We start from the raw sequence: 27710 nt of genomic DNA on the forward strand, positions 1-27710 counted from the left end.
CACGTTCTAATCCCAACTCGTCATACGGACACTTTATCAGACCCCTCTGCATCACTTTTTCAGTCATAGTAAACCCGTGCTTAATGTTGGAAATTAAACAAAAACCCTTGCTTAGGTTTAGGCAACAAAACCACTTAGTTAGGTTTAGGAAAAAACATCATGGTTGGGATAAAATTACTGTTTTTACAGTGCAAATGTGACGTTGTGAACATGGGACACAAAAGAACAGCTGATTGTAAAGTGAAAGTGAAACGCAACGCACGGGACACAAACAGCGGTGTTTGTTACATTTTTTAAACTTCTCTGTACCTCACGTTTCCAACCTGTACTTAAACTGTCACTATCCAATGAAGGCAAAATACCAAAACATAATGTGCTTTGTAAAGATATAGAGGAGTAATGTCTACCTGAGCAGAGAATGAAGTCACTTCCCCTTTATTTGTGTTGTAATCAGAGCTTCTTTGTGCTCTGTGTTGTCTTCTCTATCCGGTCGCGTATGCATGTTAGTACATGTGAGTCTCTGAATTTAGCACCTTTAAACCAATGTGTTTACAAAGTAACTGACAGGCTGATGCTAATTCATATGCAGAGCTGCCATACTTTTTAGACCTTGTGAACATAAAACCTAAGGTCATGTCTTTTGATCTTATTTGGATTCAACACGGTGCGTTCCCGCTCAGGTCAGCTCCACTAAACATCAACTCTGATGTGCAGCGAGAGCTTCACATTTGATTCTTAGCGGGGCAGCAGAAAGCAGAAGATCCATAGCTCTCCCCTTGTAAAGGTCACGCTGCCTGACGGCCACAGACCAACTTTGTTAGTTTATACGAGCTGCAGTCCACAACAATTCATGGATTATTCCCACTGCGTCAGATACGGACTTAGAACCTTGGCCCCTCCTGTGTTACAAAATCATTTTGCTAATGGAATGCACCAAATGGTTTCTGAAATGCTGGAAAAAAGGGAGAAAGTTATTTCATAGGGAGCAGCAGATAATCCATTTTGCCAACACAGACCTGAGAGAGCACCCACTTATGCTATCAGGAGCACCGGAGACACTCTAATCCATAATCCACTCTTCATTTGTGATTGCTTACATCAGGAAATTGCTTGCATCATACGTCCAGACCTTGAATAATAACAAAGTATAAAATAAGCGGGCTCAGGCTGCAGCTCTAACCCGAGATTTGTATGCAGAGGCCGTAATGGAGAGCTTATGCTTTGCCAGACATTCCCGCATGGAAGTGGCAGCAGTAGAGTGTATAGTCGTCTGTCTGTCAGTTTGACTATGTCTCTTTGCTTGTGTGCGAAAAATAGCACCATAAACCTACACTGTGTGCTCACAGTGTAATTATTGCAGGAGTCCACAAATCGTCCTGCTTCAGTAGAGCAGGAACATCCTTTATCAAATGTTTAGAAGATAATTTAAGTAAGAATATCACTGCAAGAAATGCTTCTCAAATAGTGGTGGTGTGATTTCATGTGCTTTCTGATATCTGAGAAAAAAAAATAAATAAATCCTCATGTGGGCAGAATCACAATGCTGCTTGTTTCAAATTTGTGTCAAGCAGAAAAAAAAAACCAGAGTTGTTTTCCTCTGAGATATTCCACAGTGTGAGCTGTGATGAGGCTTCCATAAATTGCAATGTAGACCGGGCTTTGGTCTCTCCTCATCAGACCTGCTTATTATTTCATCAGAATGTTTTGGTTGCACGCCTTCGTTGGCCTTATTTCCAGTCCATAGCAGCCATTTTTTTACTTTTGTCACACAATGAGTTGGAAATTTTAATCAGGCGAATGTCATTTACATAAAACTAGAGTTCTCCCTCTACACAGTAGTATTATTTAAACATGTGCAGGTCAAACAAAGTAAAAGTGAGTTTTACTTCATCTAGTTCTCTATTCGTAGATGGATTTTGGATGGAATTTCATATTATATGTAAAGGATAATGTACAGCGAGCCAGTCAGGGTTGTGAAATAAACCCTGACAGGGTCTTCAACGCCCTGAAGGGGTTTATTTCACAACAATGACCCGCTAGCTGTTCATTATCCCATTTATTACACGGCTACTTACTTAAGAAATCAATAATTTGACACAAAAACGGTCCGCCAGAGTCTGAAATCAGAACTGTCTGTAACAGTATATATATAGCAGTGGTCTGCTATGAAGAAATAACAGACCGTAAAACGACGTGATTAATCAGAATTGAGTATTCCACAAAGCCATGTAATAAACATATATAATGTATAGTTGGTCCTCTGAATTAAATGTATATTTGATCTGTTTTCAGGATATACCTGTACAGTATATTTAATGCAATCTTTAAGACGGCAGACTTTGTGTGTAATGTGACTATAATTCTGTTTCTTACACGATAATGTGTGTGGGCTGCATAGAGTCCTCTATATCACTCCTGTGATTTGTTCTCCTAATTGACAAGCGAGTCTGACGAAGCACGCAAAAGATTTTCCTCTAACAGCAGGCAATATTTAAATAAGTACCAAGTAATTGTTTTGTCTATAAAAGTCTAGAAAATAGCTCTATTTCCCAGAGCCCTAGGTGGCATCATCCAATGCCAAACAACAGTCCAAAACACAAAGATATTCAGGTTACATCTATATAAAACAGGGATTTGCAGCAAAACTGCACTTTTGAATGACTGTAGTCAGAAAATATTTAACAGTTTTGCCAGAAAAATGACTGAAATTATTCATTGATTATCAAAATAGTTGCCAATTATAGTAATAGGTTTTTGAGTTGGTTCAGAGCTGAGCCTCTTTTTTATTGATAAAACTAGAGCTTAGAAGTTAGTTATGAAACAAAGTGAAGACTTCAGTCTCACTTTATGTAGGCTACTTATAACATGAGCTACACATTCTGGGAATAGTAAATACAACAGCTGCTTGAATGTGGCAGGAAAGTAAGTGGTCGATTTGATTACATTTTAGCATTATTGTGTCATGCATGAGTAATATGCCCAGCCCAAACAAGCTTACAAGACACCATTATTTAGAAAATAAAGAAAAGACAAAGGCAGAAACCAAAGTAGCAACATATATTACAAATAATACTAAACAAATAGACCATCCTGACATTTGTCCAAGCTTAAGAAAGAAACATAGGCAATTTATAAGCATTAAAATGAAATAGCCAATCCATTCTGTCATCATCCGAGCACCAAAACATTTCTGGATTTTGAAAAAACATTTAATTTAAAATATAAATTCTTAACTCATCATAGTATGGACAACACAAAAGGAAATGTGATTCATTTTCAACTTCTCCTAATTCGCACAATTCACACAACCTGTTGTCCTCGGCCAGAGGAAGGATTCCTGTTCTCAGCTGTGCAACTAAAGACCTTTGACTCCTTGATAAGTTTGCTATAACATAAGATTCAGTGCCATAATTGTGCTTGATTTGAATATATGTTTGTAATTTTGGTTTTAACAACAGTAATTAGTTGTACAATGGTGATTTAACTATATGTAACTGCAGTACGTAGCTGCAATAACCCTAAATCTGGATTCAATTCCATTGACTAGATCTATTTCATTATGTATGTATTAGTGGAGAATTTGTGAACAGTGTCCTTGTGGTTTGAGACGCCATATAGTAGTTGCACCGTCCCTGGTTCGATTCCAGCCAGAGACCTTTGTTGCATGTCATACACCCGCTCTCTATTCCTCTGCTTCCGGTTGGTATCTTCTCCACTGAGGACTACACAGTTTGTGAGTGTGAAAATGAAAATAAAGATTGTATGATATGGATCAATGTGCACAACAAAAGGACCAAAACTGGGCTTCATTTTCTGTGTGCCACTGGAATCCATACAATTATAGCTGCCAAATAGCCAAAATGCTGTTGAAATGACAAGCAAAGGGACACCAATGCAGTTTTTTATTCTCTTTTATGTCTGTCTTTAATAATGTACTGACCTGTGTACCTTTCCTTAACATGTGCTACTTCACATATTAACCCTCCCTGTCCTTCCTCTGGTTTAGGTGGCTCAGGTCCCTGTGGAGGCGTGTGAGCAGTACGGTACATGTGCTGAGTGTCTGAGCTCTGGTGACCCCCACTGTGGCTGGTGTGTCCTGTACAACATGTGAGTCAATGTCCTCCCATGCTCACATATACACATCCCAACTGGGGGATTAAAACCACGACATTACTGTTTAGCAAACAGCTCGTGGAAAGCTATAAATAAGGCTGAGCACATCGTCATGTGATTTGTGCAGTTTAATATAACAGAGATATTGTCCTCCCTGGAGTTCACCATTACCAACAGCTGGCGGTGTGAACGGGAAAACCAGGAAGCGGTTTATTGGACAGTGTGATCCCTCTTAAACAGCGCTTGCGCCCACCAGATTTTATTTTCCGCCAGGCGGGAGGACGACTGGTGTTAATGGCGGAGGGAAGGATTAGCCCGTCAGTCGCAACGGGTGTACAAACCGCACCTCTACATACCCGGGGAGCATTTTGGACCTGGCGGTGCAAGCTTATCTCTCCCATCTTAATTATCTGACCCCCAGGTTACCTTGCATAATACCTCGATATGGACCAAAGGGGATTCAGGAGATTAAACATGCTGTGTTTTCTGAACCAGCCGCTGTGTTTGAAGCTGACCTCAGCCGGGGATTTACCCCCCGTCTCATCATATGACGTCTGCACTCAGAGAGTAATATCTTGATGATGATCAGCGTTATTTAAATTGCGGCTCTCAGTGTTATCAAATCGGCTGTGAAGTGACAGAAAAAATTATGTTTTGTCTTAATCCAAATTACCTCATTAAACAGTTGTTTTTTCCTTTTTTCTCCCCCGAGTGCTGACTTTGTCTGGAAGTCCCATTACGCTGTTTATTTAAATTAATGCCTTACACTTATCAGTGAATAGATAGGCTGCTGTTCCCTCAAGTAATCCAAAGTGAATCATGATCCCTCACTTCGCAGAACGAGGCTACTTTATTTTACTGTCCATTAAATCCTGATTGGGGTCTTTTTTCTAGCCTTTTGAATGACTCTCTCAGAGTGTCATGTAGACCTCTTTCAGGAGCTCACTTTCCCACCCCTGGAACGGTGCACCAAAGCACCTATCTGACAGAGTGTGTGTGCGGCGGGGGGGCGTAGCCGGACATTCACAAAGCCTGACGGGAAAAGGAACAAATGGCTCCATCAGACAAAACGCGGTGAATAAAAGAGTGCAAAAATAAAAGCCAATGAAAGACAGTCGGAGATGAAAGGTGTCCCGTTTTTTTTTTCCGGAGGCGCTTCAGTTGATGAGCGGTCAGGAGGTGACCGTCTATACTCCCGTGGCATTGGTCCGCCTCAAGGAGCCGAGCCAGCAACAGCTGTCACCGCGTTTCCATTCCGCCTTTATATTGTGTTGTAATTACAGCAGAGGCCTCGGTGCTCTTTGAGCTCTCTCAGGAGGTGCCACCCCCTCAGCAGCATCTGAGAGTGTATTAAGCACTATCTTCCCTCGCTGTGCGCATTACACATTTAAAAGAAAGAGATGATGGTGTACAGCCAAAATACTCTCGGAGTTTGCCACTGCGATTTAACTCTACAGCTGAGAGACTCTTGTTCTTTTTAATGCTTTTCACTATCTGAGTCTGCAGAGACCTAACTGTTACAATGCCTCTTTCAAAGAAATCTGTATTAATACAACCACATTAAAAACTATATCTCAACAATAAATCCCCTTTTTCTAAAACTGGACAAATTGCTCAAAGTTTTAGAAATTCTTTCTAACCCTTGCCGTCACTTTAAATGTACTTTCACTTTGTACTTCTTACTTACAAGATTATTCTAAGGTGGCACTGTGGTGCCGACCCTTTCACTTCTTACTTTTAATTGCCTGTTGGGATCCAGGAGCTGAAGCTTATTCTACTGTTGCACTCGGTGTAATGTGCTCTGCAGAAAAGCACAGTAAAAAGGTAAAGGGAATGATGAGACCATGCATCTGATCTGACCAACAGCAGTGTGAAGGAAATGACCATGATCAAAAATAATGGAAACATGGAGAATCTTATATTGTGGTCAAGTAAAAAAAAGAAAAAAAAGAAGCATTAATAACTTTCAAATTGATATCTGAGACATGTCCATATTTAATAATGTGAATCATGGAGCAGTTATCAATGACTACTGATGTCACCTCAGCTTTGATTCAGACGTGGCATTCACTATTAGCTTTATTTACATGCTGTGTTACATGTACAAATTTAACAATGAATGTCTACAGCCATGCTAACAAGCTGATATTTAACAGGTATAATGTTTACCGTGTTCATCACCTTGGTTTAGCATCAGCATGCTAACATTTGCTAATTAGCACAAATTACAGCTGAGGCTGATGGGAATGCCAATAGTTTTGCAGGTATTTCCCAGTGGGAAACCTCCGGTTCTGAAAAGTGAAGCCAATGCTGAAGTGCCTTAAACTTGCATTCTTTCTAATAGCCAGCAGGGGGCGACTCCTCTGGTTGCACAAAGAAGTCTGATTGTATAGAAGTCTATGAGAAAATGAGCCTACTTCTCACTTGATTTATTACCTCAGTAAACATTGTAAACATGAGTTTATGGTCTCAATCACTAGTTTCAAGTCTTCTTCAATACAGCATGATGTTCATTTAGTAAATTATGGTCCTATTTAGAGTCAAATAGACCATAAAGCAGGGAAAGCTTCAGGGCGTGGCTACCTTGTGATTGACAGGTCGATACCACGGTGTTGTCCGGTCTGGGAGTTGTCTGTGTTTTCGTCTTAGAACTTTAACCCTTTCAAAGTGTGTTTTCAGTTCATGAAAGTTAATTATAACATTTTGGTCGCCTAAAAATGTCTTATTCAGCGTTCAGTTTTACTTAGCTCAACCCTCTTGTGTCACTTCTGGTTGCAAAAAACCAAGATGGCGATGGCAAGAAAATGCCCAACTCAAGGCTTCAAAATAGCAGTCCACAAACCAATGGGTGACGTCATGGTGACTACATCTACTTCTTATATACAGTCTATGGCATTTAGTCAGGAACCAAAGTTTTGGACGAACTGAAATTTTGACTTGATGATGGCGCTAGATGAAAAGTCACCAAAATTATTAAAATTCATCCTGAGAATGAACCAAATTTCATGACAATCCATCCAATAGTTGTCGAGACATTTCGTTCAAAACTAAAAACGTGAACATCATGGGGGCACCAAAGGGAAAGGCATGGGATCACCAGTCAGTCAGTGGGATTCATCCTCTTGGCACCATGAATGTCTGCAAAAAGGTTCATGGTAATACATACCAACATTGCCATATATAGAGCCAACATTGCCAAAAATCTGAGCGTTTGCCATAATTCATCGATAAACTCATTATACATTTTTAATCATGAGTCATTCTTGTTCCACAGGTGCTCGAGGAGGGATCGCTGTCTGAGGGCGGAGGAGACCTTCCGTTTCGCCACTGACATTGACCGCTGTGTGAAGGTTATCGCTCACCCGGACAGCATTGCTGTATCAGCACATAGCGTCCCTGTGAGTCTGCTTATCATTCCACCAATCACTGCTCTGTCACTCCGCTCACAATGTTTATGAGCAATCACTGAGAGTAGCCTTGTACAGCAGCCACATGCACAGTAAGTATAATCGTGGTAGAGAAGATTAGTTTTGTGAGAGGTGAAGAGAGAGAGAGAGAAAGAGAGAGGGGTGATTCTCCCCGTAGGACACCAGCTCTATTTATTTTGGTTTAAATACATGTACTGTGGGATGGGAGGGAGCTGCAGTGAGCTACTGTGTCTGCATCTCTGATGCATCTGCCAAAAGGTTGATTAATTTCCTAAAGCTTAATTCGACTGTTTTTGTACAGTAGCCAAGAGCACAGAGGAGCAAAGTACAGTAGCAGCGGAGGATTATCTTAAGGGAATAGTTCGACATTTTGGGAAATACACTTTCTTGCTTTCTTGCCGAGAGTTAGATGATTAATACCACTCTTGTATCTGTCTGTTAAACATGCGGCTGGAGCCAGCAGCCGGTTAGCTGAGCTTTGCACAAAGACTTGAAATAGGAGAAGCAGCTACCCTGACTCTGTCCAAACATAACAAACCCTGCCTACCAGCACCTCTTAAGCTCACTAATTAACAATTTATATCTCGTTTGTTTAATCCATACAAAAACAGAAGTGTAAAAACAACAGATTATGGTTTTACGGTGGGGGTTATGTGCCGGACTATTTCTTGGCCAGGAGCAGTAACTTCTTGGAGTCAATTTAATCGTTTTCACAATTTGGCCTTCGTACGGATTAAACAAAGATTTAATATGGTAATTACTGAGTTTTAAGAGGTGCTGATAAACAGATTTTTGTTACCTTTGGACAGAGCCATAAGCAACAAAATGCTGTTTCTAGTTTTGGAACAGGGAGTGCTAAGCTAGGCTAACCATCTGCTGGCTCCAGCTTCATATTTAACGGACAGATCTCTCTAGGCCAGTCACGATAACTACATTTGTTGGACGATATATTGTCCCAGAAATAATTACAATAAATAATATAATTGTCATTTTAAGACCATATTATACCACTGATATAATGATAATATAATAGCATAATGATGCAAGTACACTCTTTAGAAAAGCAATGAACTTTTAATTCTTAAGACTTTTCAGTCATTGAAATGTGAAAACAATATTAAAACATCCTAAATAAATAAAACATAAAATAAAACCACACAACCAAAACCATGACTAAAATGGACTCTGAGGCTCTGTTAACAAAAATGTGCAATAAAAAATATCGAGGTCGTCTCCACATATCATACGATAAGTTAATAACCTAAAACTGATCAAGGTCATGTCCATATATCGTATGATAAGTTGATAACGAAAAAAGTATCGCGGTCATGTCCACATATCGTACGAAAAGTCGATAACGTAAAAATTATTAAGGTCATGTCCATATATCGCACTTTAAGTTGATAACGTAAAAATTATTAAGGTCATGTCCATTATCGTACGATAAGTTGATAATGTGATTATCGTAACAGGCCTAACTCTCTGTGCAAGAAAATTAAAAAGGATATTTCCAAGAATGTGGAACTATGTACTATGACTGTGATAAAAAAGAAATACATTAAAATTATAGTTACAGTATATTAGCACTGTTACAGTATTCATCATGGTACATGTACCAATGCACCAGGCCAGTCTCAAGTTCGGTACATTAAATCTTCTCCCTCTCCTATTCTCTTCAGCTTCTGCTGGAGGTGAATAATGTTCCAGACCTTTCTGCTGGAATCACCTGTTCATTTGGCCAGCAGGCCCAAGTGGAGGGTCACGTCAACGGGAACAGGGTTATGTGTCTGTCCCCAGCTGGGAAAGAGGTCCCTCAGATACCAGAAGGACAAGGTGAGCTCAGACGTCTTGTGTCAAAATGAACAAATTGACTGTGATGCCAATGGCTGGTGAAAAACTTAAAATATCAATATTCCAGACACAAAAAACAGCCTTGTTTTCAAAAGGACCACCTTGCATTTTTTGTTTATCCAAAGCGTGAGGTAAGTACCAAGGAGCAGTAGAATTTCCTCAGAGCACATACAGTAATCCTTCAATTGAAGTTTATGACTGAAGGTTTTCTCACGACAACAGCAATATGCCCTTGCAGAGACGCAGACGCCAGGTGGCTCTTTACAGAAGTGTGATAAAAGTATTAACATTTTCTTTTCATTTTGACCTCCTCTTTTCGCTCATTGTTTTCGTTCTTTCACCCGTCCTTTTCATCTCTCACTCTCTCTCTCTTTTTACTCTCTCCCATGTTTTTAATTCCCTCTCTACGTCCTTTCACTCATTATGCTCTCTCTCTCTCTCAGACTGGGCTGGTGTAGAGCTTCGTCTGAACTCAAAGGAGACGGGTCAAATGGTCGCCAGCACAGAGGTGAAGTTCTACAACTGCAGCACCCATCAAACGTGAGTCCAGCTGCCGCTGCCGCCACTCCTTCCTCCCCCCCACATTTGATTTGTTCAATAGATGGAAGAGCATGACTTAATTTAGGGCAATGATGTACTGATGCTCGCAACTCCACTTAAGATTGGGCTGTTAGATAACCTCTGAGTGCAATTTAACTGTCAGCTTTCATTTAAATCAACATGATGCATTTTGCCATGGCCTGTTTGCTTTGACTTTGCTTAAAACTGGCAGTTTGTGGACTCGTTGCTTACAGCGTTAAATACAAATAACTACAGTTTCTCTGTCAGTGAAGGCTTTTACATACTGTCGGGCGTTTTTTTCGTGTGATTATTTTGCACACAGAGGGCGAACATCACGTGGCGAAAAAGCAACATTATTTTTTTTTGGAACGAGGACAATTTTTCTGAGCTTTCACTAAAGAAGCAAAGAGACGAAACTCCGGTGCTTTTTTGACAACAGCCACTGTCGCTATTTTGGACTGAAAACGCTTATTATATTTATAATATTTTATTGTTCAACACAGGTCATTTCCGTAGAATATGACAATAGAATGGAAATGATTTTGTTTTACTTTTGTATGGCACTTTTTAGGCGGACGTTTTACCGGTGTCTGGTAGGTGCTTTCAGTCCAAAATGGCGGAAGCTTAGCTCTTCTGCTTGGTGCTGATGTTGTAATGGAACGAACAATTGACTTTCATTTCTTGGCAATATATGTTCTTAGCTTTCGCTTTGCGATTATAGGCATCAACCAATCACGTTGTGCGGAACGGGATGAGTTGCGCCTATATTCATATGAACAACACGAAGACAAGATGGCGAACTTTATTACTCCTTTCAACCTTGACAACGGCAGCGCAGCCAGAAACTCGTGGGTACCCATAGAACTTATTTTCATTCAGATATCTTGACGTCAGAGGTCAAGGGACCCCTTTGAAAAGTTTGGAGCGTCCCGACAAGCTAGTGTGACATGGTTGGTGCCAATGGATTCCTTAGTTTTTTTCTAGTTTCATGTTATCTTCACTCTAGCTTTAAAAATGATCCCGTTACAAGTTGCATTAATGTGTTAAAGAAATTAGTGGCGTTAAAATTAATTTGCGTTAACGCGTTATTACCGCGTTAACTTTGACAGCCCTAAAAAAACAAAACGATGATCTTTGTTTTTGAATCACCCAAGGCATATAGGCTCTTTTTATACAGTACCTTATACATATTCACACCTGGAAACTACATATTAGACCCTCAGTGTTCATAACTGAGCAGCTACTGGTACAACTTAGTTTGCTTTGCTGTAGGCCAGCAGTCCCCGAGGACCGCTGAATAGATAAGCAGTCGACTTCGTTCTGACTTGACTTAGTCCCGAGTGGCCCCGCCAGAGAAATGTTTGTGTTGGGGCATTTTAGACTTTCAGCCTTGCTCTGGTGCCTTGAGGGTAGATAAAAATAATGTAAATTAAAGAGGACTTTATTTAAATGCTCGTCTGTTTTGTTTTGCCAATATGAGCTTCCTGACTGGGCAGGGAAGCGGCTCTTACTTTGAGCCATTATACTAATGTCAACTGTATTTATCGTAACAGTAAAATCTATGACAGGAGTGTTTCTATCTGAATAGCAATTACAAACACCGCTACAAAAGGTGGATCTAATTAGGATCAATGCCAATTAGCAGCTTTAAAAGATGTCTGCGAATCAGCAACTTTAAAAGTTCTCACAGCTTAACAAAGCTCCAGAAAGGTCAAATCATACAATGTTGAATTAGTTGCTTCAAATACCTTCATCATTAAATTTTTTACTTTTTTGTCCACAATCTGTGAGTGGTGCAGGAATAGTTAAGAGAGGGGAAGTAATATTTCCTATCTTGTTTGAGGTGTTACTGAGATCTGAACTGACAGCGTCTCATGCACACTTCACTAACCTTTAACTGTGCCGTGAATTACATTGAACCATAAGCGCACAAAAGCTGGATTCAGGGATATACAATAAGTTCGCCCTAGGAGGGAACATTTGATTGATGGTGTATTCATAGCCCAACCCTGGAAATTAGCCCACAGTGGATACACTCCCCACCTATTCAAAACGCTCTCTGACTGCGACATGAATGCCCTAATATAACCGTATTAAGCCATTAGAGAGAAACAGTCGGAAGCTCATCACATCCGCTCCGCACCAATACGGCCTCCATTAGCTGCGGGGTGACCCTGTGAACTCCTGTGATTAATATTTCAAACCAAACACACTCCTAACCCTGTACCTCTTCCTCCAACTCCCCCCACTACAACCATCACCTCAGCATCACATCACCCTCCATAATTAATTATCCAGTGTTTGCAGCTCCCTGCCAGTCCAGTTCTATTAATACCCAACCCCCCCCCCCCCTCCCCCCAAAAAAAATGTCTCTCTCACACACACACACACACACACACACACACACACACTCACACACGTTTTATGTCCGTACTGGCCCTGGGCAGCTAATTAATATCAAAATTTAATGGTACTGCACTACATTTATTGGCATTTGTAGCTCACTATGAGCCACAATATTGGAGTGCTGCAAGGTTTTCCTCATGTTTTCATCTTATTGCATGACCAAAGAAAGGAGAACATACTTTGATCGTGCATGGATCTGTTTTCTGCACAGTGGTACACCTCTATTATACACAGCAAAGCCTGCGTTGCCCCCCCACAGGAAAATAGGACATGTTCAATTTCCAGCTCTCCAACTGCTCTGTTTGGTACATCAACAGCTGTGCATCGCCCGTCTCTGTCCTCTCATCTCTTCGCCTCTCAGTCCTCCACCCAAAGTCGTATCACAATCAGCTCTCTGTTTGCCGAACGAAATGTGATTAAAAAACAGGGTTGTTTCAGCACAACTTTAATCCACAGCTGACCGTTGGCTGCTGTTCACTGAATCGGAGCCAAAGACGTTGCGCAATTCCACCCATCAAATATCCAGTTGTCACTTTCATTTCAGGTTTTGTATAGAATCCAGAGTTGGACGGGAGAGATGTGCCGTTTCCATTCTAGTCAAAATTCAGAAATATAAAGCAAGGGTCTGCAAAAAAAACTCAATGAATTATGAAATGAAAAGCTCAGGACAAGGACACTGTATGCCCTGTTCATCTTTTTATATAACACTTATAACTTTTAACTGCTTAAGAGTGCTTTAAGTGAGAGGGACACTTGAATAGATACTCTCCTGCCAAGACTTCATGCTTAAGGTCATTTATTGTCCTCAATGGCAAAAAAGACTACCATTCATTGCTGTCTGGGGACATCTGATCTATCAATGAAACACACTCACATGATAAATTCAGCAAAAAGCTATAATTCTTCATCATTGTCCTCTTCACCCAGGAGGACGATGTAGATGATGGGTAGGAAATAAAGAGGGATTCATCTTTTTTTTACCTATTATGTAAATGCAGAGCAACTCAATATACAGGGGGCATTATTAACATTTTGCATGCCATGTAGTAAAGCGTTAATTTTTTTCCTGCAGGTGTCTGTCCTGTGTAAACAGCACTTTTCGCTGCCACTGGTGTAAATATCGCAACCTGTGCACCCACGACCCCAGCAGCTGTTCTTTCCAGGAGGGCCGAGTCAACGCCTCTGAGGTACAGTACATTCCCATTAACGTGAAGAGTTACGGTTTCATTAGCTGATTAAAGTGAAGCTTTCAAGTGCACCATTTATCTGTCCCTGTGTGACACTTTTACCTTAAAGGCACAATCCATGATTTAAATGCAAAAATATAGCCCCACTAAAGAATCAAGCAGACTAAAGCTGAAAACACACTGCTGCCGCAGCGCAGCAGCGTGTTTTTCCCTCTTACGTCAAGTGCCACTCCTTATAGGAAGTGTAGTGTAAGAGTATTTTTGCATTGTGTTATTACTAATTTTACTAATGTTAGTAATGTTAAGCTACTTCTTCCACTTTTGTATTAGCTAAATCATGTGTGGACACTCACTACTTAAACTAGATTTTTCACCTGAAGAGTCGATCTCCAGAGCTGTGGCTCGCCAGGCAATGTCTTTTTTGCCATTGTGGGTCATGTAGCTCGGGATATTTCTCGACCTCAACAACTCTCTCCTTCATTCATCTGCACACATGAGAGACAGAGGTGAGCGAGGAGATCGGAAGTCGAGCTGCTACGGGAGCAGAGAGGAAGAGTTGCTACGGGAGCCGGGATATAGCAAGTTGGGAAACAAATGCGTATTTTCAGTATTTACAATGGCATGAAGACTCCCGGGCGGCGCGTCAATGAGCACTGCTGCCGGTGTACATAGAAAATAATAGGGATGGCAGTTTTGACGCAGGCTGTTTGGCAACGGTGTGTTTTGGCCTTACGAGTCCACAGCCATGCTCTATGAGGCTGTTTTTAAGGCACAATGGTGCTTTGAGGTAAATGCTAACATGCTCATTGCTCACAATAACAACCACAATAATAGACGAAAAGTCAGTGGATCACCAAAATTATAACAAGTTTTCCTGAGAGTGACATAAATGTCTTTACCAAATTTCATGGAAATTTGTCAAATAGTAGAGACTTTTTATTAAAAAACACAAAATTCATGGTGGTGCTAGAGGAAAAGTCAGGGGCTCACCAAAGTCATTAAGATTCATCGTCTAGGAACTATGAATATCTGTGCACAATGTTTAGCAAATCCACCAGTAGATTTTGAGATATTTTACTGGATAAGTGAAAATCTTGACCTGCTGATGGTGATAGGTCGGAGGATCACCAAAGTCATTAGGATTCATCCTTTGGGTACCAAGGATATTCATACCAAATTTCATGCCAATCCATTTTAGTAGTTGTTAGAGATATTTCAGTCTGGACCACAGTGGTGGATTGACTTTCATTGCCTTCGCCCAGAGGCACACCGCTCGGCTGGCTAAACGTTACTGATTGGGTCAATGACACGTTTACAAAATACTGCAAAAAGAAAATAGTATCACGGTTACTATAGATCAATAAAGATTTCATAAAAGGTCTTACATAGTTAACTGTGGTAGGAAAGTCTAACATGTAGAATATGAATGCAAATTATATTTGGATTAGCGATCCTGTTTGCCCCGTTAATCCCTGTGCTACATGAGTCCTTCATGTTTATACAGTCCTATGTATTAATACAGATTACATGCATACAGAATGGACAAACGTATATACTATAGATAGGTACCTACATACTGAAGATGGATAATCTCATACATATACATTATATCATTTATGTATTATGCATGGGTAATATTAAGGCTTAACAGCAGGAACAACATGAATCAACACGTCTTCGTACTGTGAATAGTACAGTTACGTGCATTTGCATGCTGTTTTCACAGGACTGCCCTCAGCTCCTTCACTCTGGGGAAATCCTCCTTCCGGCCGGCGAGGTCCGACCCATCACCCTGAGGGCCCGCAACCTTCCACAGCCGCAGTCGGGCCAGCGGGGCTACGAGTGTGTGGTGCACGTGCAGGGTGTCAGCCACCGTGTCACGGCGCTGCGCTTCAACAGCACCAGCGTGCAGTGCCAGAACAGCTCGGTATGACCTCAAACACTCCCAGTGGGAGTCTCACAGCTGTCAAATGAGGCAGACAGCTTGGATGCTGTGTAGGCAAGGTACATAGGGTACATCAGTGAGTACCGCCTGAGGTGTTGAGCATACTGAGGAGAAAGTGGAGGAAAGGGAAAGTGAGAGTGATGACGAAAGGTGCAAAGCATTTTGAGAGAAAGGAGACTGACAGGAAAGGAAGAAAGGGAGGGAAAATTGTTGTTTGGCTAAAGTTAAAAGGCAGCCATGACTTCAATACAACCTTGTCTCGTAAACTGCACATTGTCTGACTAACATCTAGGTGTCCGCCAAGCGTAAAAGTGATGTTACCGAGAGAAAGTCACAGGTTTGGGATGAATGCAGGAGCTTTTTTGTTGCACAATGCAAATCACAGGCTAAATTTCGATGCGAAGCACACCTTGCTGCTCTGTGACAATGAATGAAAAGGCCATTTTCCTCAGATGTGGATGATCGGCCACCCCAGCCAGGGTTTGCGCCCCTCCATGTCAAAGAGGAGAGGAGCAGACAAGCATGGCAGAAATGACAGATGGTTAAAAGCCTCGTCACTCTTCTGCCCTTTCATTCTCTCATTTTCCTCCACTCTGTCTCTCTCTGCATCTTTTATACCCTCTGTCTCGCTTTGACTTTCCCTCTCTCTCTACGCATCCACTTACAGCGCACTCCCTTACTCTCTTTTTCTGCTTTTCAGTACATGTACGAGGGTGTGAAGATCAGTGACCTGGCGGTGGACCTCTCCATTGTATGGAACGGCAATTTCATCATCGACAATCCCGAGAAGATTAAAGGTGCCTCTGCCATCCATCACTGCCAGACCAGAGGAGTGTAAAGCACTCAATCTACAGGGGATAGATGGGTCATAGAGACCACTTCAAGGCTCCCATAGGGCCTTGAGAGAAAGTTCACAATAGCAGGGAGTGTTATCAAAAGGCACCCAATCACTCGTGTGCCCGGCGGGGTGAAGGGTGAATCTTCATGTTTGCTCAGTTTGTCTCTCGTAGCTGCTCTCGGTTTCCTTTCTATCACCATGCAAGAAAAGGTGTTTGTCAGTTGTCATTGTGGGTGGTGCATTAAATACATCCCCGTAGCCAAGGATATACACAGCCATGGCCATGAATTATAAAAAGGCCTTGTCATTACGTAGGTAAGTTACTTTATATGGGCATAAATATAGGCTACTTACAGGAGAGAGGATAGAAGACAGACTTCAAAGAAAGGTTTATTGGATTAGTTTGGCATCTTTTTTCTTAATACTTGGAAGAAGGAATATAAACAAACATGTTTTTTAAGAATTTAATTGAAATCTCAAGTTCATGGCTGTAGCCAGTTATTTTTGGAGTTCATTATAAATATTTGCTGTTTAAGAATGTGTTCTTACCATAGACTTTATATAAAGATGGAGGACATGACAGCTCCCCAAAAGTGAAGCCAAAACATCTCGATCGCCCCCTGGTGGCTGGCTGCAGTATAGGTCATGAATCCCGCCTCCTTCATGCTAGTGGATGGCACATGGGACAAACTAAAAAGTCAAAGTACACCTCAAATACATTTTTCCCAAAGATGGTTTCTGTCATTTTAGATAGTTCTTATCACGCTGATATCTGATCAAGCGTTCATTTTTCTGATAAGTTTGGTTTTACTTACTTATTTGATGCTATAAAAAGGCGGTGAGACGTCATGATTGACAGCTGCTCTGAGTGAAGTAGACGCAGCCGGAGGCTCATGAATTGTACGAAAGAGTAGATGTAACTTAACTTTCCATAACCGTCACGTCTCTGTGTAATAGATCATGTGTCAATCTGATCATAAATGTAGTTATAGAGATATTATGGTTAGTTGTTGTGTCTTTCTAGCTAAAGAGTTACCGTGGTGCTAACTTAGCAGCTAGACGTCTCACGCCGCTGTGCTCGGCTCGTGATTGGCTGGAGCGTTTGTGTGGGTGGGACCTCAATATCGCGGCTCCAGCCGTCGGATCACTACTGCACAGACACTAAATGACGTCAAAATCTCAAGCTGGCAGCTCCCGTATCCGGGATATTTTGGCTTTTATAATTTACTTATAGCAGTGATATTCTTCAAAAAACATGAATATTGACACGTGAAATGACTTGATGTTTTAACTGACCAGATATCCTCCTCTCCCACAGCGCACCTCTACAAGTGCAGCGCCCAGCGGGACAGCTGTGGCATGTGTCTGCGGGCGGAGAGGAAGTTCCTGTGCGGTTGGTGCAGCGGTGAGGGCCGGTGCACCATGAAGCAGCACTGTCCTCCCATCTCTCCCTATGCTAGCCGCTGGCTGGACCTCTCTGCCAGGAATGTCAAGTGTACCAACCCACGCATTACTGAGGTTTGTTGTTTGTTTGTTTGAGCTGTTCCTCAGTCAGTCAGTCAGTCAGTCCGTCAGTCAGTCAAGCCTCGAGGCTTAAAGGTATAGAGTATTTGAATTGGGAGATGTGAGTTTCTCTAGCCATGTAACTAACCAAGAATTTTGTTTTGTTTAAAACAAGCAGTTTCTGGGGTTAAGAGTGTTATACACATTTCTCAGTCTTAGTCGTCAAGCCAATTAAAACAACAAAGCTGCAATGTGAAGCCTGGTTTACATTTTTTTTTTCTCCAACAATATTTCAGAAAATCAGTGTAATAAAAGTTTGAAGTCTTGAACTGGGCAAACCAGCTGAAAGCAATCATGACATTGTAGTAATTTATTCAGAAACTTTGAAGTTGAAGATGGAAGGAAGTCTTGTTTTGGGGGTTTTGTTAGCAATAAAAAGAAAGCTAAACTCATTGACTGAAGTGTCTGATGGGGAAACCAAGGTGAAGCTGGTTGTTACAGTAGCTGAAACTGCTTTATTTCACGCTGCTTTGGCTGCCAACTGAACAGATACTGTACATGTCACCATGGTGTACAATAGTAATATCGGATTAGTAGACCTCAGTTTAGGATTGTTGGATCGGTTTGTGCTTCTCCAGGAATGTGGGAATAAACTACTCTACAGTGTACCATAGTTTTGTTCCTACAGAATGTAATTTATATAATGTAAGCATAACCAAATTTCCTGTGGAGATTATTAATAGTATTTACTTCCAGAAACCGCCATTTGAGTTCTATTGTTCTTTACTAGAAGAGTCTGGGGGTTTAAGGCTTTGAACAAAGACCGCTGTTTGTGTCCCAAAGTGTTGTTGAGTTATTTTGAAGTTACGTCAGTGATGTGTTTTTTAGTGACGTGTTTTCTGTACTTCTGTTACGTTGTTTCCATACATATTTTACTTAGTTAATGTACTTATTTGAAGCCCAACCATGGCGTTTTTCCTAAACCTCACTAAGTGGTTTTGTTGCCTAAACCTAATTGTGGCCGTTACCATAGTTTTGTTGCGTGGGCGTAAAAATGACACGTGAAAAGAGGTGTACAAATTATACGTGAAAAGGCTAAAATGTTTTGTCATGACAAACAGAATGACCTTGTAATGTCATGATATTTATACGCCTTCCCACGAGAGCTCTTAGTATCAGACTAGAATTAACGCCTCGCGGCTATTTGTGTCAAATTGTCATGATTAGCATATGAATTCTACGGCCAACTAGAATTACCGCCTCACAGTTGTACGCCTCCGCCAACCAGTCAAGTTGCAGTTTACCTCCATGTCTGTCCAAAATGTCATCACTTCATTATTTTAGCCTTTTAGACATTTGTGAAATTGTCATAGGTAGCATATGAATTCTTGAGTTATGACCAAAAACGTGTTTCGTGAGGTTACAGTGACATTGACCTTTGACCAACAAATTCAAATCAGTTCATCCTTGCCAAAATTGAAGAAATTCCCTCCAGGCGTATTGTGTTCACGAGAATGGACATGCGGACGGACGGAATGACTTCATAATGCCTTCTGGCCACAGCTGTCTCCGGCTCGGAGGCATAAAAACAATAGACATCTTGTTGTGTATTCCTGATAGTATGTGAATAGCACCTTCCAATTTCCCATCCAAGCGCCTGTTTACCTGAGACTATCTCCCATTTTATCCCACGCTGGCTGAATACCTTAAGTGCTTGACAGCTAAACGAATTCAGTCTGTTTAGAGAGCGGTGATGGATCTTTTATTTCACAAACTCTTGTTCATTCTCTTGAATGAGGCACAGTGGGTCAGGCACAGAGATGCAAGGCTCTTCCACTTCAAAGAGCCGCGAGCCTTTGATGTCCCCGTCACATTATTAGTGTTTCTGAAGGAGCTGCAGCAGAATGAATCAACTAGCGAGTGCTGCTCAGGAGTGGAGGGAGTGCTGCTCCTGTTCTGCTCCGCAGGTCCAAAGGTTTCCTGCTGGGATGGTTAACTTTACACTCTGAATAGGTTTCTCAAGGTTTTTGTTATTCACTGCATTATTCATCGGAGTTTGTTTTGAATTATAGTGGATTTCAAGGCTTTTTGAATAAACCCTGTCAGTATGTGACTTAAGGTAAATCGACTTAATGTTTACATAGAGATTACATAGAAACTGTGGGAAGTGTGTCTGTGAAGATTCTCAGCCATTCAGGTCATGTTGAAGTGCTACGTCAAAGGAAACTGGACTTACTAGAAAGCCCAGGTGCCTTTCACTTTGCACTTCTATTTTTGTGCTAAGGTTGTAGGTGTCCTTTAACCATGAACATTTTGAGGCCAGTATTTTTGTAGAAATGTAGCAGTTGATATTTTGAGAAAGTACTCCAAATATTCAGTTATATTTCTGATCAGGGCTCATAAAGAATTTGCATTTCACCATAATTATATTCCTCTTGGTTTGGGAAAACCATTTAAACCCCATGACTCTCAAATAAGACTGTAACTAATTAGATTTAATTATCATTTTGGAGTTTAACTCTCTATATGGCATATTATTCTCCAACATGGGATACTCTGGATATTGCCTTTAACTGAAAAATATGTTTTATTGTACAGAAATTGTACTTGCATTGCAGGTTTTACAGTTAGTTAAAGGTGCTAAATTCCAAATTCAGAGCATATCTATGATTGAGGGATTAGCTCCACACGGCTCTCAACATGGCTCTCAACGGTGCTAACAGCGAGAACAGTACAAACAACGGCAACAGTGCTGACAGAACTAAGAGTGTTAAACTGGTGGGTCGGCGATGTGGGTCGGAACCATAGACTGTATTTGGAGCCAGTCTTGGCAGTGGTAATCGGGCGGTGGAGCCCCCGTATCGAGGTCACCCGCCCGAACCAATCGCGAGCAGAGCACGGCCGCAGCTTGTAAGCGAGAGAGACTCACAGCTGTCAATCATGAAAATCTGAAAAATTAACACTTGAACATATATCATCTAAAATGAAAGAAACCATCTTTCATAAAAGTGTATGTGACGTGCACTTTGACATTTAATTTTGGCCCATGTCCCATCCGCTAACTTGGAGGAGGTGGGCTTTATGACCTATACTGCAGCCAGCCACCAGGGGGCGATCAAGATGTTTTGGCTTCACTTTTGGGGAGCTGTCATGTCCTCCATCTTTATATACAGTATATTTTTGGGACAGCATTATAAGTGTTAACTGCCGTATGAGAGTAGTGCAGAATGGCGACCGTGAGCTAGCCAGTGGGGAACAACAGAAAGACTCACATGGACTAACATGCACGTGCAGCTGGACCAGCTACGTCAACAAAACACAGAGAAGCTCGGATTACAACACACACAGAAGGACAGCGACTTCATTCTCTACTCAGGAAGACATTTTTCCACTACTGTATATCTTTACATTGCAAATAGTTGTTTGCTGCTATTTTAATGCCAAGAATTTTTCATTTAGCACCTTTGACATAACGAAACTGTGCTCAGTTATATGGATAAAACTGATATTTTAGAACCTATCACTGTACATCAAATCCTTTCTTCATCTTTCTATCACTTTCTTCTTCCTTCCTATTTAGGTGAGCCCAGTGGCAGGACCTCTGGAGGGGGGCACACTGGTCACCATCCAGGGCCTGAACCTGGGCCTGTCCTTCTCTGAGCTGGTGGGCAACGTGGAAGTGGCGGGTGTGCAGTGCACCCCACAGGAGGACGGATACATCACTGCAGAACAGTAAGAGACACTCCTCCCTTCCCATCCCCTCCCCTGCCCAGACACGCATGGATTCATACTGTACTGTACATGGACATACTGTACAGATGCAAACGCATACTCATGAAAAAAAAAAAAATCTGTATTTCTCTCTCACGCCATTTTTCTCACAGTCACTAGCAGAATGTGTGAATAAGCCGGAGTCCAGTGATGCCTCATCAGGTTGTAGGATTGTGGGGGGGCTTTGCATTGCTCTGGTGCAGTCAGAGCCAAAGGAAGAGACAGTCTTTGTGTCGTTGTCGTTATGAGGCTGTCGGCACAGCTGTAATTGAAATGCGCTGCGTGTCGCTGACTGGAGGGACAATCTGTTAGCCATGTGTTTCTCTCACAGCCATGTAATGCGATTGGGCTCAGGCTGCAGGGACTTTATTTATATCCTTGTAAAAAAAAAAAAAAGAAAAAAGAAAAAGAAAAGAACATGCCAGCAGAAAATTGGAAAACTCTCGTGATGTATGAATAGAAGGGATGGGCAGGGACGATTCATTGGGTGCTCTTATTGTAAAGGGGGAACGCAGGGTTTCTTGCGCAGAGCGGTGCGTTCGGCAGGGCCATTCATTTGGCACACACAGTCTTTAAAACATGGCATTACAACTGTTACGACCATTAATTTCAGCATGGGGTCAGTTGCTATAATGACTTATTCATGGCACACTTTATCTTATTGACCTGACAGGCAATACTGATTTATTGAAGAAACCCCTATGTTGTCATGGCAACCGGAGGTAATGGTGGGTGGCAATCGTGCTGAAGATGGGGAGGGGTGTAGTTTATCATTTGAGTTATATTGCTGTTATAGGTTTCCCATTAGGAAGAAAGATGGCCCTCTGTATTGACCCACAACTTCTATGAAAGTCTGCCTCAATCACACTGGCCAGTGGAGGCCATCTTCTCCCTGTGCGATTCATAACAAATGTGATACGGTGCAGTGATTCTGCTGTGTGTGTATGCCTGACTTGTGTTATTACTTGTATGCACGATGATCTGTTGCGCGTCTGTTGTTTTTTTGCACCTACATTTGTGTATTTGTGTGTTTTGTCTCGACAGGATTGTGTGTGAGATGGCTGCGGCTTCTAAAGGAAGCGCTCCAGGTCCAGTTAAGCTTTGTGTTGGCGAATGCAGACCAGAACTACGAGCGCAGTCCTCCCAGCTCTACTCCTTTGTGGTAATTCTGACACAGTTACTTTGTCCATTCGTTCTGAAGCAAACATCAAGTGTTTGCAATTAATTAGGCTGAAAATGGGATTGCAGGTGAAAGCCAAAAAACAAACAATTTGATCTATTCAAGCCACAGCAATCATTAAAGGTAGGGTAGGTAATGCTGAAAAACGTGCAAGAGTACATTAGATTTTAAAAATGATGCACCCGAAAAACCCAGCCTAGTGTTGCTAACTCTTTTCCAATGAAAGTAGCTAGTAGCACTAGCTCCAAAAGTCCCTAAATCTAGCAAGAAAGTCACTCTCTCCAAAGCTGCTCCCCCAAAATTATCATTATGAACGTAAACAGGCGGCTTCCTCTGGGTCTGAAGAATGAAGCCAATGCAGAAGTGCCATAAACTTTCATTCTTTCTATCAGCCAGCAGGGGGCGACTCCTCTGGTTGCAAAAGAAGTCTGATTGTTTAGAAGTCTATGAGAAAATGACTCTACTTTTTACCTGATTTATTACCTCAGTAAACATTGTAAATATGAGTTTATGGTCTCAATCGCTAGTTTCAAGTCTTCTTCAATACAGCATGATGTTCATTTAGTAAATTATGGTCCCCATTTATGCTTTAGGGCGTGGCTACCTTGTGATTGACAGGTTGCTACCACGGTGTTGTCCGGTCTGGGAGTTGTCCGTGTTTTCGTCTTACATCTTTAATCCTTTCACAGTGTGTTTTCACTTCATGAAAGTTAATTCTAACCTTTTTGGTTGCCTAAAAATAACCAAAATGGCGATGGCCAAAAACCAAGATGGCGACGGCAAAAATGCCAAACTCGAGGCTTCAAAACCGTAGTCCACAATGGGTGACGTCACAGTGACTACATCCACTTCTTATATGCAGTGTCTATGAATGTAAACAACAAACATGGCTATTGTTAGTACTCGCAGCTGTCCAGCGAGCAGCTTGTGGAAGGCTCCGGTGATGCGCAATGAGTGCACAGGCAGAGTGCCCGCAGGTAGGTAGGCAGGTAGGCAGGTAGGCAGGTAGGCAGGCAGGCAGGCAGACAGGCAGGCAGGCAGGCAGGCAGGCAGGCAGACTGTAGTTACTCTTAATCATTTAATTCGGGCCAAATAAAATGATTGGACCGGCTTATTAAAATCCTGCAACAGCCACAGATACCGGATTTTTTTTTGTCAGAGCATTTGATTTATTGATTGCTGTTGGGATGTAATGAGAATTTCAACAAATGTAACAGCAAAACCAACCCTACCTTTAACTTTAGAGGAAGACAGAATACAAATTTTATTTTTCTAAGTACAACATTAAGAAGTTCATCATCATTATGAAGGCGTTTTCTAATAGTTTCAAATGGTTCTAATGGCTTTTAAAGGTTATCTTCTGTATTATAAGTATTCTTTTAAATCATATTTGACAGGGTTCATACTTCATTAAACTATTTTTGTCTCCTAAAGAAGCTCTTTTGTCCACAGTGGTTTATTCAGCCAAGGCCGATAGATGATTAATAAGATGCACTGTATTCTGTGTTTGATCTATGTTGAATGAAAAATTAATGAATCTCGATTCTCTGCAGACCCCGTCAATGCTGGCGCTGACCCCAGGCAGAGGACCTGAATCCGGTGGCACTAAGGTCACCATTGTCGGGGAGAACTTGGGCGCTGGCAGCACTGTTAATGTGTACTTTGGTAATCAGACCTGCGAGCTATACAGGTGAGTCTGATGATAACATAACTTCCTGATGTTACATTCCATTAGACTCCAGATTCACAGACACCAAAGTGAGTCTGCCTCCACACAATATCAAAGATTTAGCCTTCTCTAATCTCTGTGAGACACAGTAAGAGATCACTCTATTTAAAGAAGCACACTTTAGATACAATTAAGTGTTCGTGCGTTACATGAAAAGTCTTAATGATTTGTGAGGAGGTGATGAAACCCACAGCGGTAGGTTTTGTTCTCTGTGTATTAATAGATATCTATTTAAAGTTCAAAATGCCTCACATGGTAGGAGTCAGGAGGGTGAGGCGATGAAGCCATTAGCTAGAGCACCCTCTAATTACAGTGTTCCATCCCTAATGTGTCTGTAACGAGGAAGAGATGGGACATACTATAATGAATCCTCTCCCCTAGTGGTAATGTGCGTGGCTCATGACTGCATGAAGTCAGGGATTTGCCACTGCAGTAACGAGTGGGCAGAGTCACAATCAAAGGCATGAATAAATCGCTCTCTTGGTGCTCCCACCAGGAGGACCATGTCGGAGATTGTGTGCTTCTCTGCTCCGTCTGTGACGAGAGCCGGACCGGTGCAAGTCAGTTTGAGTGTCGACCGAGCCAGAGTTCCTGAGAGTCTGGCCTTTGAGTACATAGAAGACCCCACAGTCCAGCGCATTGAACCCCTGTGGAGCATCACCAGGTAGGCAATCCTCCTCACGAGGATGGAGGTTCATTTCCTGGACCTTTCTGTGTGCAGTTTGTAACTCTTCCCAGTGTTCGTGGGGGTTTTGTTGTGATCGTCGTGTTACTTCACACAGTCCACAGACATGCAAAATTTAGGGCCCGTCTCACAAAATGTGTGAGTAGTGCTTACTCGCAAATGGTAGCAGCATCACAACCAACACAAATGATTGTTGCTTGCAAATTGCAGATACAGGTCACTCACCAGTGTTAATTTCGTTAATGAAAACTATGATGAAATACGTTTGTCAACGACCTTTTTTTACATGACTCAAAGCCTTTACACATTAAATTGCACGTCAATGTATTTTTTCAAACTATTGTTTTTGTCATGAATACCTTCACACAGAACGATTTTCTGAGTTTTCACAACGCAAATAAAGGCATCAACCAATCATGATGTGTGGAACGGGTTGAGTTGCGCCTGTATTAATGAAACAACAACATGGAGGCTCTGTAGTCCGAACTAAGACGGCAAACTTTATTACTAATTTCAACTTTGACAAAGGCAGTGCAGACCAGATCCTCTTTTTCAGTTCTTCCCTTCCACAATAAAAGCCCTAGACATATAATATTCACAGGCAAGTATTTCACATTTTTGTGTCGTTTATTCGTCAGTGTGTAAAAGCCTTGAGATGAGATGATAACGGACAGCACATACATCATTAAACACTAACTGTGACGATATCAACATGCAATATCGTTGACAGAAAAAGACAAGACGAAAATGTAGTTAAAAAAATAAAAACTTTATCACCTTCCATCCCCCCCCACTCCCACACTCTCTCTCTCAAACACACACACACTGCATGCCGTGGCTGCTCAGTCCGTCTCTGTCCTTCTTGTCTCAGTTCTGACAATTGTGCTACTATAATGCATCAGGTTTGCGGGTTGGGTCAGGTTGGGGCGGTTGTTTACCACACATTTTTGCATGTTGGGCGGTGCGGATTGGCTCTCAATCACTAATGAGCACAGTCAGGAGGACTCGGAGTAGCAAAGCTGCTTAATCATTCAACCTGTGTTTTTCATCAGATGTGAAATAAGATTGACTAAAATGACAAAATGATTGGTTTTGGTTAGACTAGATTGATTGAAATGTTCAATATAATCTGATGACTAAAAAAAAGGACATTTGACACAGGACTAAGACAAATGGGCCTTTCACACAGAAGCACTGCGCTCTGAAACCCATTATTTCAAACGGCTTGCGCGGCGCATCAACGGCCAGATTGACCTTTGGGCAGTGCCCTGAACCCTGCGGCGAGTGCAGCGCAAACTGCGTTCTGTGAGAAACGCCCATGAGATTAAATTAAAAATAGCTGACAAAATTAAGAGAGAAAACATTTTGACTAAATGTAATGACTAAAAGTTGATTACAATGTAATGACTTTTCGTTGACTAAAACTAGACTAAAACTATGAAGGATAAAAATGATTAAAATGTGACTAAAACTAATAAGAATTTCCATCTAAAGAGTAAGACTTGACGCCAAATTCACACCAGGCAGCGGCAAAGTGCGGCTCGCAGCAATAATTAAATTTTTCTGCGGCCGAGAGGTGTGTTCATGTGTTTTAGGCAGGAAGAAATTCTTTTGTTACAGGTCAACATGTAACAAGAGTCTGTTAATGAGTATGGCGTTAATTTTGATTAGAGAAATGTGGAACGATTAATGTGAGTGATCTCATTTTGCAAATTGCATCTTGCATGTTGCATATTTGATGAAGCAGGCCCCTGGTTGATTGGAGACTCTTGAGTAGGTGGTGTGAATGGGAACTTGAGCTGCTTCTCATATTGCTCTGTTTTCTGTTTTACCACATTCCTAATTGTTACAGTCATAATGCCACCAAATCCCAACCCACCCAGAGTTGTAAAACAAACACTGTGCACAAGTTGCAAATCTATTTCTAGGGAGTATAACGTCAGTGGTACTGTGCGGAAAACAAAGGAGGGATGACGCACATAAGCATAAGCAAATGTGTGTTGAGCAAAACATAGCCAAGGACACTATCTGTCTATCTCTTGTCTTTTGTTCAGACATTATATTTATAATGTCATAGTATTATTATATAGCAGCTCGCCAGTAAAAATCAAATGATATACCTAAATGTGGTGGCCTGCCCAGTACAGATTAACGCAGTGCCAGGCAATCTGTGAGTTAGGCACCTAGTCAGGTTTACAGGGAGAGTGATGAGAAGAACTCAGGTGTTGTGATGACTAATGTAAACACACGAAAATCTGTGTTCAAAACGGGACGAATAAGTGTGATGCTGTGAATATTTCAATGAGTGAATTTGCTGCATAAACATTTCCATCACAGCTGAAAAGTGTGTTACCTGTATTCCACTAAATAAAAGATGGCACTTAATTTGGTTTCGGGTGGGATTACCCAGCGCTACGTCCCTGCAGATTAGACTTCAGAGAGACACCCTGGCCCTCAGCCTGGTGACAGGAGGAGCTTTGTGGAGCCCTCATCATGAATGTGCAGTCCCACTA

General features: G+C 41.6%; 1 protein-coding gene and 1 long non-coding RNA gene across 3 annotated transcripts in view; one reads left to right on the forward strand and one right to left on the reverse strand.

Moving 5' to 3' along the window:
- The window catches only part of LOC141770165 (plexin-A2-like), an 84416-nt gene that overhangs the window by 28564 nt on the left and 28142 nt on the right, over positions 1 to 27710 (forward strand). The window contains exons 4-15 of the mRNA XM_074639825.1: positions 4007 to 4107; positions 7388 to 7511; positions 9221 to 9374; positions 9836 to 9932; positions 13432 to 13546; positions 15273 to 15473; positions 16192 to 16288; positions 17648 to 17847; positions 21413 to 21564; positions 22648 to 22765; positions 24337 to 24473; positions 25009 to 25176. Of these exons, the coding sequence (XP_074495926.1) occupies positions 4007 to 4107; positions 7388 to 7511; positions 9221 to 9374; positions 9836 to 9932; positions 13432 to 13546; positions 15273 to 15473; positions 16192 to 16288; positions 17648 to 17847; positions 21413 to 21564; positions 22648 to 22765; positions 24337 to 24473; positions 25009 to 25176 (1664 nt within the window). The remainder of the gene's footprint in view (positions 1 to 4006; positions 4108 to 7387; positions 7512 to 9220; positions 9375 to 9835; positions 9933 to 13431; positions 13547 to 15272; positions 15474 to 16191; positions 16289 to 17647; positions 17848 to 21412; positions 21565 to 22647; positions 22766 to 24336; positions 24474 to 25008; positions 25177 to 27710) is intronic.
- The window catches only part of LOC141770188 (uncharacterized), a 127210-nt gene that overhangs the window by 27469 nt on the left and 72031 nt on the right, over positions 1 to 27710 (reverse strand). The window lies entirely within an intron of this gene.

The sequence above is a fragment of the Sebastes fasciatus genome, chromosome 1 (genome assembly GCF_043250625.1).
Source record: "Sebastes fasciatus isolate fSebFas1 chromosome 1, fSebFas1.pri, whole genome shotgun sequence".
In the NCBI taxonomy this organism is placed as follows: Eukaryota; Metazoa; Chordata; class Actinopteri; order Perciformes; family Sebastidae; genus Sebastes; species Sebastes fasciatus.